This window comes from Leopardus geoffroyi, chromosome C1 (genome assembly GCF_018350155.1).
Source record: "Leopardus geoffroyi isolate Oge1 chromosome C1, O.geoffroyi_Oge1_pat1.0, whole genome shotgun sequence".
Taxonomy (NCBI): domain Eukaryota; kingdom Metazoa; phylum Chordata; class Mammalia; order Carnivora; family Felidae; genus Leopardus; species Leopardus geoffroyi.
In genome coordinates this window covers 99,722,433-99,735,467 of record NC_059328.1, presented here as the reverse complement: position 1 = coordinate 99,735,467, position 13,035 = coordinate 99,722,433, and the positions used below count along the sequence as shown (strand labels likewise).

The 13,035-nt window shown below is 52.4% G+C and overlaps 2 protein-coding genes across 8 annotated transcripts in view; both read left to right on the top strand.

Moving 5' to 3' along the window:
- Positions 1-4,852, top strand: part of IGSF3 (immunoglobulin superfamily member 3) — a 95,212-nt gene extending 90,360 nt beyond the window's left edge. For all 6 annotated transcript variants that reach the window (XM_045478796.1, XM_045478795.1, XM_045478792.1 and 3 more), the window contains one exon: positions 1,675-4,852. In XM_045478796.1, the coding sequence (XP_045334752.1) occupies positions 1,675-1,925 (251 nt within the window). In that variant the 3' untranslated portion in view covers positions 1,926-4,852. The remainder of the gene's footprint in view (positions 1-1,674) is intronic.
- A 3,777-nt stretch (positions 4,853-8,629) lies between these two features.
- Positions 8,630-13,035, top strand: part of CD58 (CD58 molecule) — a 40,990-nt gene continuing 36,584 nt past the window's right edge. The window contains exon 1 of one of the 2 annotated variants that reach the window (XM_045478791.1): positions 8,630-8,847. In XM_045478791.1, the coding sequence (XP_045334747.1) occupies positions 8,778-8,847 (70 nt within the window). In that variant the 5' untranslated portion in view covers positions 8,630-8,777. The remainder of the gene's footprint in view (positions 8,848-13,035) is intronic. The other variant, XM_045478790.1, reaches the window with a different exon arrangement.

The window sequence follows — 13,035 nt, the reverse complement described above, 5'->3', positions numbered from 1 at the left end:
GGCTCAGTAAGTGGTTTTCCCACCTGTCCCAGGCATTTCGGCTTTGAAACACCAGTTCGTGGAATTGACCCTTGACTGCCCCACGTGGGTAGGAATTAAAGTGATCACAAGCCTGATGTCCCACCAGATTCTATTTTAGTGAGAGCTCATCGTCCAAGTATATTGGTAGGTGTTACTGGTGGCTCCATAGCCAGCCTGGTCCCTCTTTAGCCAGTTGCCGTGTTTCAGACTCATAAGAAGGGAGAAAAAAAAAACCAAAACAATGAAGCCTGAGTACGGTCTGTGTTCTTGGTTCATGTGTATTTTGGAGGGTGATTTCGAGGTTTAGGGGGATGTCGCATGGTTGGGAGAACCAACTAGTAGAAGGGCAGTGGGTGATGCCACAGGGCATCTGGGAAGGGCTTAGTAGCAGCCCTGCTCCCTTGGTCCAAGACTCGGACTTCTCACCCGATCAAGGAATTCCATGGACAGAGACCAGAGGAAATAATGGCTGTGCTGAATAATTTGTTCTAACAGGGCACTCTTACAGTTGCCTTTTGTCAGAGCGTGGGACATGGCAGACTGAAGGCGGTGTTTGTTACAGTAGAATTAGCCTGGAACGCAGAAAGACAGAATCTGCTAGAAACTGTAACTTCGTTTCCGTTTCAGCCAATGCATTTTACTAGGTAATTCTGACTTGAATGTTTGAGCTTTGTCAGCTTTTTCTTTTCTTTGACTACCTCCTGTTGATTAGATGGAGCCATATGAAATTGAGGTTTTGTAAGTGAAAAGTGGGTGGAGTGGGGAACTATCAGCGATTTCATGTACTGTGGAAATCTAATAAGCATGTGCTGAGTTTTCTTCATAATACTGATGACAACAGCTGTGCAGTAGAAAAGAACGCAGAGAAAAGCCTAAATGAGACTCAGACCCCTGACAAACTAGTGCATGACCCAAAAGGACAAGGGAAGGTGTTTAGACCCGTCTGCCCACCGCAGATACCCCTATTTATTACGTTTCGTAGAACGTGGTGATCAGCCAGCAGCCTTATTTTCCAGGGAAAAGGGCAGGTTACCAGGGGCTGGGCCCCTGCTGAGGCCTCGTGGGTCTGGGAAGTGGGGGGGCCGGTTTCATCCTCTTCCATATCCAGAATGAATTCTGTAGCCACAGACACACTTTTGGACACTTGTAAATGGTCCGTAATGGCATTTCAGTTGATAATGTTAACCACTGCTAAGGTTACTCAAGTAACCATCGTCTCTGGTAAAACTGCTCTGAGAAGCTGGCGGGGAAAGAATGTGTCACTTCCCAGAGAAACCCACTTGGAGCAGAGCTCGGCGCCAAGGGACATGGGAAACACCACCGGGCAGGAGGTGCGGACTCGGTGCAGTCAGCATCTTCTTGTAGGGGCAGCTGGGTTCACGGTCAATAAACTACATTTTCTTATATGACTTTCCAAGCCGCAGTCCTGGCTCCCGGTGGGAAATGGGGGTACCGCTTTGAATGAACTTCCAGCTGTGAGTGGAAGGAGGCGCTGCTGTGAGAACACGGCCAGGAAGGTGGTCCCCCCACCCCTGGCAGCGGCAAGGGAAGGACAGGGTGGGCGCGGGGGTTGCGGGTGGGCTGGGCCAGGTCTTGAGGCGCAGAGGCGGGCGGTCCAGGCTCCCCGCCCTCACTGTCCTGCCTCTGTTTCAGGTTCCACCCTGCAGTCCATCATCTGCTCCAACGACGCACTCTTCTACTTTGTCTTCTTCTACCCCTTCCCCATCTTCGGCATCCTCATCATCACCATCCTGCTGGTGCGCTTCAAGAGCCGTAACTCCAGCAAGAGCTCCGACGGGAAGAATGGGGTGCCCCTGTTGTGGATCAAAGAACCACACCTCAACTACTCCCCCACATGCCTGGAGCCCCCTGTGCTCAGTATCCACCCAGGAGCCATAGACTAAGGGGGACCGCAGCGGCCCTCAGCCGCGGAGGAGCTGACAGTCTCCCTTCCTGCCTCTTGCTCTGTGATCGGACGGCGGGCAGACGGCGCTGCAACTCTTGGAGTGCTCTCCTGGCAGCCAACAGTCAGACTTGAGCAACATTCCAAGTCCCGGATCCGGCACAGAGACAGACCGCCTCTAGGTGGCAGTCGTGGTCGGTTAGCTGTTTTGGAGCAGATGTCCTTATCCTGCAGAATTAGGCTTCTTGTTTTTGTTTTTGGTAATGTAGTGAGTAGCTCCAGATGCCACATCTACTCACTGATTTATATCGTATTCTCAGATAGATGTTACAGGGGTTCTTATTCTTTGTAAGGGACTGTTTTTAAATCCCTCTGGTTTACCCTTCTTGGGTTCCGTAACGTAGCGGACGAATTTCTCGTAACATACCACCGATGGCCAAAGGGAGGACGGACTTTTTGGTGCAAAGGAATCTCTTCCAGGACTCTTTGTTTCTGCATACTTGAAAATACTACTCACGGATCAGAAACATGCCCAAACGTTTTTTACTTTCTTAACGAGACTTGAAAATTATGTGTCATGCGGGCCCAATTTGTATCTTATCTTTTCCCTCAGCTGGAGTTGTTGGAACCACTTTGTAGTCAAGATGAAAGCATTGAATTTTGCTTCAAAGAACTGTGTACGTACGGGAGGAATCCTGCATAACCCCATTAGAGTAGACGATGCCCGACCGGACTGTCAGGGAAGCAAAAGTAGGCTTCGTTCCAACCTTGCCAAAAAATTATATATTAAAAAAAAAAAAAAAAACCCACAACTTTGTTGGAGAACAAGTCGAAAGCCCCAAACAGCACACGCTTTGCTGGCTAACCTGGACAGAAGGCTGCATTTAGCAGCCACTGACTTTCAGATTGATCAAAGCCAGTGATTAGTGAAGGAAGGAAACAAGGCTAGTTGTTGGCTTGATCTGTTTCGCAGGAGCGGCCTCGAACTGGTAACTGTGCGCGGGTGGGCTTCTATTTTAAGGTGCTTTGCCACACTCTTAAAGGAAAGTGGCCAGTGAGCCTGAAAAGGGAGCCGTGCTGAACTGAACACACAGGGCCCAAGCAGCCACCGTATGCACCCTACACCGGAGGGCACGGGGCCCAGCAGACCGCTGAGTTCCTCCAGGAGTCGGTGGTGGGAGGGCGGTGGTTTCCAGAGCCTGGAAGTTGGAGACCAGGGGAGAGATCACCACCACCCTGGAGATACGAAGACTAGGTTTTTCTTCTTCCTTCCAACTAGATTTCCCTCCAAGGTAACGGTGTCTTTCTCATTCACCATTTCTCTCTCCATGTGTCTCACTGCCGTAAGAGTATCTGCCTAGGAGAGGTCCAGACACAGCCCGTCTGTAACCCTTGCAGACCACCTAGTCTCGGCTTAGAGTCACCTCATGCCGGTGCAGGGTTTTGCCCTTCCCCTTCTTAGATCTTGTTTGTGGTCTTAGGTGATTTGGTTGTTCACAGTTACGGTGGCTTTTTATTCGAATGCCCATTAGAGCCCAACAAGGCCCCAGTCGCCCTGTTCGTTCACACTATGGAGCAGGGTGCTTAGCACCCGCCCCCCCCCCCCCCCCCCCCCCGCTCCTGTGCCCTTTTGCTCACCCCAGGGGAGAAGCATGCCCTGACTTTCCTATATTTTGCTGGCCAAGAGCGCCATCCCCTTTCCTTCGGGAACTTGCATCTTGAACCCCAAGGGTACACCCTGCTTAGAAAAAGCCACCGGGGACTCCGGAGCAAAGTCTGAGCAGAGAGAGGGATTGTTGTCTGTCCTGAGATGCAGCAGACTCCACGAGAGGCCGTGTGGGTGCCCATCCGCATCAGGGTCTTTGGGTGCGCAGGTGGTGGCCTGGGTTTTCAGCAGACGCCTTGCTGTGCCGCAGCCCAGGGGAAGCAAGGTGACGGACAGGCTTATGTAGTAAACCGGTCTCCTCTTCTTCCCCGCACACCAGTACTGTCCTCTGAGACCCTGTGTAGGCACCACACCTTAATCCCTAACATGCTCATTTCCATGTATTATGTATGCTGTAGCAACGCTTTGGGGCTACAGTCAGGCTCAGGGGGGAGGGAAGGAGGCAGTCCTTTGCCCCATTTCTTCATTACAGGCGCGTGGGCTTTCTGTGGGAAATCGGCCCCTGCCTTGTAGCCTGAGTGCTTGAAGGAAGATGCCCGGCTTTCCTCTGTGTGAAGGGAAAGATGCCAGAGGTCTGGGACTGGCTTTGTAACTACTAAGAGCCCAGCTTGCCCACAGGTATAGAAAAGTAGGTGATGCACGCAATTAAAGATGTGGAGCGGTTACAGGAAATTTGAAAGGAAGAAAAGAAACCGAAGCCAGTATTTTAGTAATTTTTTTTTCCCGTGTGTATTTTCTGTTGGGCTGGGGGATACCATCAAAGGGTGAGCTTTTCAGCTTTCTGTGAAGATCCCCAGGACCTTGTTTGGCCATTTCTATGGAAATGTGGTGTCAGATGAGCGGTAATGGTGCCCTCCAGTGGCTGGGAGACCTCATTGCACATGGCCTGCCGGAGCTCGGGGCATTGGACCAGGAGAGGAAAAATTGCCAACTGGTTCTCTGGACGTATTTACCTACGGCTACAATGTTGCATTAATGAAAAACTACACTGTGCTAGGCCCATTCCGGACACGGATACGACCCGCACCCTCTTTCATCAGGGTGTTTCTGTAGCAGGTTTTCATATTCTTTTCAAACAATGGTTTCTCTGCGTTTATTGTTGAAAAAAACAGGTGGGGTAAGAAAACTACCCATGCATGATGTAGAGAGCTGTTGATTTGTTTTTGTTTGTTTGTTTTTTTAAAGGAAAACTATTTGTAAAATGTTGCACTAAAATGTTTTATATACACTTCAGAGACCTGTAGTAAATTATGTTGAAAATATGGCTGTTTACAGTTACTGGAGTACACGGTCCTTCTTTCTCTCCCCCCCCCACCCCCACCCCTCCCACCCCTTAACAGCCTCTCTTGCTCTGTGACACTGTGCCCTGGGGGTCTGGAGTTCTGCTCCTGACTTTGGCCTGCTGGGCTCCAGGGTCAAGAATTGCAGCCTTCACCGCCACATCCTGCCCCACAGCCTAAAGCGTGCCTTTGTACAAATGATGACTTAAAAAAAAAAAAAAAAAAAAAAAAAAAAAAACAACGCTTTCTCGACACTTGACTGTCATCTGCTGAGAACGTATCGTAAAAGGCTACGCGGCCTCTAGATCCGTGCAACACACAATACACCCGGAGTCCCCAGAGGCAGGTTCGGAATGCCTAGCTTTCCTTTTTAGCGGGGTGGGACAGGATGGGGTGGGAGGAAACTGGCGGAGAAGGGGAGAAGGAACAGCAGGAACAGAGGCGGAGGGCCTCTGCAGCAAGACCACACCATCTCTCCCAAACGATGTGCTGCTGTCCTGACCCGGGAAATCGTCAGCAACCATTTTCCAGGACGGAGGACAGAGTGGCACCAGCACACCAGCCTCTGTGCCCTGCACACCTGGAATGCTAGGATGTTTATGGGGCCGGGGGGGGGGGGGATGTTCAGCCCTTCTGCAAAGTGAGAATGACAGAATGATTAAAGCCACAGCAGCCATACAGCATTAGGCAGAACTCATCTGTAATTCTTTAAATGGCACAGAATATGCAAAAGCAACTAGAGGGACGGTAAAAAGCAGAGGGAGGCTCTTCCTTTTCTTTTTCTTCTTTTTAAAAATCAAACCTTTCAGAGGCTTTAATGTGTGTTTCCCCCAGCTCCGCAGCCCTATCTGCAGCATCCTTATCAACTTCTTGCAGCTGCTGGCCTGGCTAGGACTTGAAATGTGATTGTTTATCCCTTGGGTATCCAGAATGGCTCCATGTTAAGCCTTGCATATTACTTTCGCCTAATTTTTTCCCCAAATTCTCTCTTTCTGCCAGGGAACATTTTAAAAAGGGAAGACGACTGCCCCTCTACGCCTTGGGTGCAAATCTGCCCAGTGTTTATGTAAGTGAAGTGAACGGACACTTCGAAGCAAGAGGCAGAGACAATTTCCATGTATGTGGGATTAGGGGTAGTGTTGTGCTCAGTGCATTCTGGAATGTCTAAGCTTCCTTGGGGGTGGGGGGGGGTGGTGGGGGTAGTTACAAGGTTGGCCAGAACTAGAGCCAGGGTACCAGAGAGGGACATGCTTGGAAGAGCAGCCACCCCATGCCACATGAACAGGCTGAAATGAGGCCCCTGATTATCTACACTGACAAGCTGATAAAACTGGACCTCTCAATACTGGCCACGGGACAAAAAATATATCCACTCTCCTTTTGATGGTGAGTCCTCAGTATATGAATAGAGCCTTTTTGGCTCGTTGCGTAATTCAGGTCCACCTTTCTGAGCCACTTTTGATTCATGAAGTCGGCTAGGCCATGCATATAAGCTCTTCTAAAAATGCTTGACAGAAGCACAGCATTTCTCTTAATAAAAGACCTGACACTGATTGTCAGTCTTGGTCAGAGGAGCGTCCCAGCCAAAGAATCCTATCTCCCCCAAAGGCTGGAGACCATGACCTGAAGCATACTTCCCAGCCCCAGGTGACTGGGCAGTCCTTTCCTCTGCCCTGCTCTTGAGAGGGTTGGCGGCTGCTGCTGGCCAGTCCCAGCAACGGCACAGCTGCCTATCCCAAAGTTGCACCCGCTCTCCTGCCAAAGGGCGAGAGTGGCAATTTGGATTTCGCGTTAGTTGGACTCCCAGTCCTGCCCCTTACTGTGTGTCCTTGGACAAGTCGTTTACTTTCTCTGAGCCTCCGTTTCCTCCTCTGTGAAACTAGGGACAGCAAGAAGATAAAATTATTTCAGGTAACGCACTTAACTAACACAGGGCCTGGCTTAGCGCTCAGCAGATGTTTGCTAGGATCACTTCTTGGTTCAAAAACTCTCAGGGGCTCTCCAGTGTCTGAAAGTTTGACCCTATCCTAACTCTCCCGGTTGGTCTGAGTTCCTACCAGCCAGGGGCAGAGCAGAAACTTGATTTCCTCACGTTTTGTGCTGTTCGCTGCCCCTGCCTCACGTTCCCAGTATCTACACATAGGAGGGGGTGTCTTAAGCTAGCATGCTTCATGGTACGTGACATTGGTCCCAGAAACTTCACCGATAGAGATAGCTTTTAAGATGTTATGGCTGATTTAAGAACTAAGGAATTCTTACGGTTCAAGTGTTTTGAGTGGTTTTGGGATCCTCACTTGATGTTGGAGATGACATCAGCAAGAAAGCACACTTCCACTCAGTTTCACAAGTGACATGTTAGTGTTTACTAGGACAGGAGGGAGTCCTGTTCATGGGGAGAGCTTCCAGTTCCCGTGGAACTTAGAGTTCCCCTGACTCCCATCACTGGACAGAGGCAATTCCTGTGCAGACAGGGAGACCATCGTGAGGAGCTGGTTCTGGGAGCAGAGTAGTTTGGTCTGGGGTCAGACAGGCAGCAGAGAGGGCAAGCCAATCAAGAAGACTAATCACTAGGGTGGAGTGTTCCAGATGCCTGCTGCAGCCTGGGCGGGAGGTTGTGGGGGAGGTCACACAGTGAGGGGATCCACCACACCGGACTCCTCACCCTAAGGGAAAGTCCACAGTTGAGATGGAGGTAGAGAGGAAAACACAGAGGAAACTGAGAAGGGAGAAACCCAAGGCTGGAAGTCCCAGCTCCGGAGGAAGGGAGTGCTGGGCGTCGGGGGCAGCCTTCAGGAAAAGGTGGCTCGACCTCGAACGAGATCGGTGGGACCAGGTAATCCCGCACATCCTAGCAGGGGTTCAAAATGTTTCCTTTTAATGTGCGCGGACAGTGACCCGCAGGAAAGGCGAGCCCCGCGCTCTGCTGTTGGAAAGCGCTGAAGGAATGAAGGGCCTGGGAGCCTCCCAGTCCTCTGGGAGAGTCCTCCAGTCACCGCAGAGGCGGGCCGAGCGGGGCGCAGCTCCCCCTACCCCGACTTGCGGACACATGCCTCCGTCTCGTCCCAAACGTCCAGCAAAAGTGCTGCAGGAGGAGGAGGAACCAACACAAGCTTGGTTTTAAAGACGCAAGCCACCGTGAAGGGACAGCTCCACAGAGCAGACGGGGAGGCGGCGGAACGACTTTGGGGACCGGGGGGAGGCAGGACGGCGTCTGGAGCAGATGCAGGGTGCGGGGTCGGCGCGCAGCTGCGCCCGACCGGACCGGGAAGGAAGCTCCAGAGTTGGAAGCGCGAGCGAGCCGAGCGCGGGGCGGAGCATGTGGGTGGGGCAGGGCTAGCGAGGGGGCGGGACGGGGCGGGACCGGGGCTAGCAAGGGAGAGGGCGGGGTAGGGCGGGGTCAGCGAGGGGTGAGACGGGGCGGGACGGGGCGGGGCCAGCGAGACGGCGGGGCGGGGCCAGCGAGGGGCGAGACGGAACGGGGCCCGCGAGGAGACCGGACCGGGCCAGAGAGGGAGCGGGACGGGACGGGACCGGGGCAACCAAGGGAGAGGGCGGGGTAGGGCGAGGCCAGCTAGAGTGGGGCGGGGCCAGCGAGGGGGCGGGACGGGGCGGGACCGGGGCTAGCAAGGGAGAGGGCGGGGTAGGGCGAGGCCAGCTAGGGTGGGGCGGGGCCAGCGAGGGGCGAGACAGGACGGGGCCAGCGAAGCGGCGGGGCAGGGCCAGCGAGGGGGCGGGGCGGGGCCAGCGAGGGGGCGGGGCGGGGCCAGCGAGTGTGGAGCGGGACAGACGCGAGAGCGGGACCGACTGGAGGGTGGGACCGGGCCTGCGCGCGGCGCCGGGCGGAGCTGCCCTGGAACTTGCCGCCCACTCTGGCCCAGTCCGGGCGTAGAGGCCGGCCGGACGAGCCATGCACGCGGGGAGAAACGGGCTCTTGGCCGCGGGGATTCTCGGTGTGGCCTGTCTGGTGCTCCATTTGGGTGAGTGGAGGCCTCCCCCGAGACCCGGCGGGGACTGGGCGGTGCCGGAGGTGTCCGGGGGACCCCAGGGCTCCGGCGCCAGCGCCGAGTGGACGGGCGGCGCCCGAGGAGGCTGCAACTTGGGTTGGGGAGCGGGGGGTGGGTGGAGGGGGAAACGCTGCCCGCGGAGAGACTTGTCCCGTCGTCAGCGAGTCTCCCGTGGGTAGTCAGGAAGTAACTTTGACCTTAGGCACCGGAATCCTGGCTGGGAAGAGGGACCGGACTCCAGCTCGCTCACCTCTTCGGCGTAGTTTCCTCTAAGACCCCTCGGAACTCCCCCCCCCCTCCGCCCCAAGTCGTGTCACCTCACGACTCACTGTTTCTCCGGAAGGGTGTGCCTTTTCTAAGTTCCAGGGACTGCTACCGGCTTCCCCTCCCGGGGTAACTTCGCCGCCGCCAACTTGGTCTACCCTTTCACTGCTTCCGCTGCCTGTGAGCCCTTTGAGGACGGGGCTGGGCAGCGGGCTCCACCTGCCCGAGGAGTCGGCTGGTCCGCCGCGCGGGGAGGGGGCGCGCGAGCTCGCTCGGCCGCCTGGCGCCCCCGCCCTCGCCGCCCCTTGCCCCCGCAGCCCTCTCTCCTCCGACACCGCGCATTTGACTGGCACTGCTGCCGGCGGGGGACCTGGGACGGGGACTGGCCGAGGGGAGCGTCTGAGTGGGCGATGGCCTCACTCCGGGATTCCTGAGTAGGGCGGCCGGTGCTCTTTCCTGCCCTTTGAAACCGTAAGGGAACTGCCTTCACCCCTTTCCCACTTCAGCCGGATTAACAGCCCCATGAAATAAATGTCTGGCTCCGCTGTTACCTCCCCACTTTTCAGTAAACCCCTAACACACACGGTCCTGGCCAAACCCCCGGAGCATGTTTATAAACCCTTAACTACTTTTCCTTAACGTGAGGGTTTCCCGTTGGAGGCCCCTTGGTCCAAACTACACATCAATCTTCCAGCCACTGAGTGCCTGTGGGGTACCCATATCTGTGGAGTACAGCTTGCGGGGAGGGGTTGAGAGGCCTCAAAAACGCCTGCATTGCAAGGTACAGAAGTAAATGTAAGACAGGCCTCTGAGCATAAGGTGCTGTGGGCATGCAGAGGGAGAGAAGACTGTCATGAAGTCAGGTATCTCTTGTGAAGCAAAGACTTCAGGGTAGGGAGGGTATGTGAACCTAGCCAACCGGGATATGTGGTGTGTGGACACGCGGTGATGTGGCAGAGGATTCCAAGAGGTGACAAAGACAACTTGGCAGGCGAAGGAGAACTCTTTCTGGGCCTGGCAGAATCGGAACCCTGTGCTTAGGAGGGATAATCTGGCCTCCGTGCAGAGGAAGGGGTGTAACTGGGAGGAATCGGAGGCTGGGAGGAATTGGAGGCAGGGAGGCCAGGGCAGGTGCCATCACAGGACCAGGAGCTTTGAGGCTTTCCTATGCTGGTGGCCGTGGAAACCAGGAGACACGCAAACAGGCAGAATCTGACTCATTGGGAAGCAGCCCACCAGTGATTAAGAGCATCAGCTCTGGGACGCCTGGATGGCTCAGTCGGTCAAGCATCAGACTGCAGCTCAGGTCATGATTTTATAGTTCGTGAGTTCGAGCCCACATTGGGCTCTCTGCTGTCAGCTCAGAGCCTGCTTCAGATCCTCTGTCCCCCTCTCTCTCCCTTCTTCACTTGCTCTCTCTCTCTTTGTCTCTCTCTCTCTCTCAAAAATAATAAACATTAAATTAATAAAAGAGCATCAGCTCTCCAGTCAGATGCTTGGCTTCCCACCCTGGCCCTGCCCCTCACCCGAGTTGTAACTTCTGTACATTACCTAACTTTTCCATGCCTCGCTGGGCATGGAAGACAGAGACCACTTGCCTTGGAAGAGAGAGACCACTCACTGGTGAGGATAGGGATGATAATAGTGTGTGCTTCATAGAATGATTGTGAACGTCAGTCACTGAACAAATTCTTACTGAGTGTCAACTATGTGTTGGGCACCGTACAAGAGAGTGGGGTTGCAACAAAGAACAGACTTCCCTGCCTTTGTGAAGCTTACGTTATAATGGGGGAATAAATGAGTAAATATGTAGACATTGAGTGGTGGTAAAGTAAACACTGATGAATCAGATTAGTCATGCAGAGAAAAGGAGAGTGAGTGTGGTAATATTTCTTTTTAATTCTTTAAAACTTTGGAACATTGCAAATCTGTAGAATAGTTGCAGAAAATAGCATAATGAACCCTTATACACTTTTCTTCTGGAATCACCAATTATTAACATCTTGACACCTTTGGTTTACTTCTCTCTGTTCATATACACGTACACTTAATTTTTTTGTCTAAACCTTTGAGAGTTGCAGATCTTTTTTTAAAAATTTAATTTATTGTCAAATTGGTTTCCATACAACACCCAGGGCTCATCCCAACAAGTGCCCTCCTCCCTGGCCATCACCCACTTTCCCTCCTCCCCCTCCCCCCCCGCATCTAGCCATAGTTTGTTCTCAGTATTTAAGAGTCTCATATGGTTTGCCTCCCTCCCTCTCTGTAACTTTTTTCCCCCTTCGCCTCCCCCATGGTCTTCTGTTAAGTTTCTCAAGATCCACATATGAGTGAAAACATACAGTATCTGTCTTTCTCTGCCTGACTTATCCCACTTACACAATATCCTCCAGTTCCATCCATGTTGCTGCAAATGGCCAGATTTCATTCTTCCTCATTGCCAAGTAGTATTCCATTGAATATATAAACCACATCTTCTTTATCCATTCGTCACTTGATGGACACTTAGGCTCTTTCCATCATTTGGCTATTGTTGAAAGCACTGCTATAAACATTGGGGTATATGTGCCCCTATGAATCAGCACTCCTGTATCCCTCGGGTAAATTCCTAGCAGTGCTGTTGCTGGGTCATAGGGTAGATCTATTTTTAATTTTTTGAGGAACCTCCAAACTGTTTTCCAGGGCAGCTGCACCAGTTTGCATTCCCACCAGCAGTGCAAGAGGAGACTTGCATATCTCATGACACCTTACCCCTAATATGTAAACCTATGTTTTCAAAGAACAGTATGTCTCCAGTAAGCCATGGAACCATGATCACAGTCAGGAAATACACCATCGATATGATACTGTTTTCTGGTAGAGTCCAGAAGCCAATCCTGGAGCACATTCTGCATTTGGTAGTCATGCCTGTTTAATCCCCTTTATTTATTTTTTATTTTTTAATGTTTATTTTTTTGTTTTGAGAGAGAGAGAGAGAGAGAGAGTGGGAGAGGTGAGGGGCAGAGAGAGGGGGAGAGAGAATCCCTAGCAGGCTCCTAGCGGTCAGAGCAGAGCCCCACATGGGGCTCGATCACTCGAACCATGACATCATGGCTTGAGCTGAAATCAAGAGTCGGAAGCTTAACTGACTGAGCCACCTGGGTGCCCCTAATCCCTTTTCATCTAAAACTTGCCAACTCTTTTTTTGGGGGGGGGGGGTGTACTTTATGACATCACCACTTTTGAAAGGTCTGGGCCAGTTTTCTAGAATGTCCCTCGATTTGGCTCATCTGTTTTCTCATGATTAGATTCTGGAGTGTGTGTAGATTCTGGAATCAGATTCAGGAATGTTTCACAGGTGTGTTGTGTCCTCCGGGCATCTCATTAGGGAGCAGATGCAGTCCATTTGTCCCATTATTGGAGACCTTTGGTTGTTTTGTGAAGGTGATCCAACCAGATTTCTCCTTCGCAGAGGCACCTGTTGCCCTTTGTAAATAAATAATACATGATTTATCAAGTGACACGTTGAGATTGTGTGACTGTCCTGCAACAATCTCTCACCCGATGTTTCAGCATCCAGTGGTGATTCTTCCCCAGGTCCCTTAAAATATTTGTAGATGGCAATTGTCTCTCCCTAATTTTTTTTTTTTTTTTTTAATTTTTTTTTTTTTCAACGTTTATTTATTTTTGGGACAGAGAGAGACAGAGCATGAACGGGGGAGGGGCAGAGAGAGAGGGAGACACAGAATCGGAAACAGGCTCCAGGCTCCGAGCCATCAGCCCAGAGCCCGACGCGGGGCTCGAACTCGCGGACCGCGAGATCGTGACCTGGCTGAAGTCGGACGCTTAACCGACTGCGCCACCCAGGCGCCCCTCTCCCTAATTTTCTTGATACACCACTGACATTCTTCAGTAATG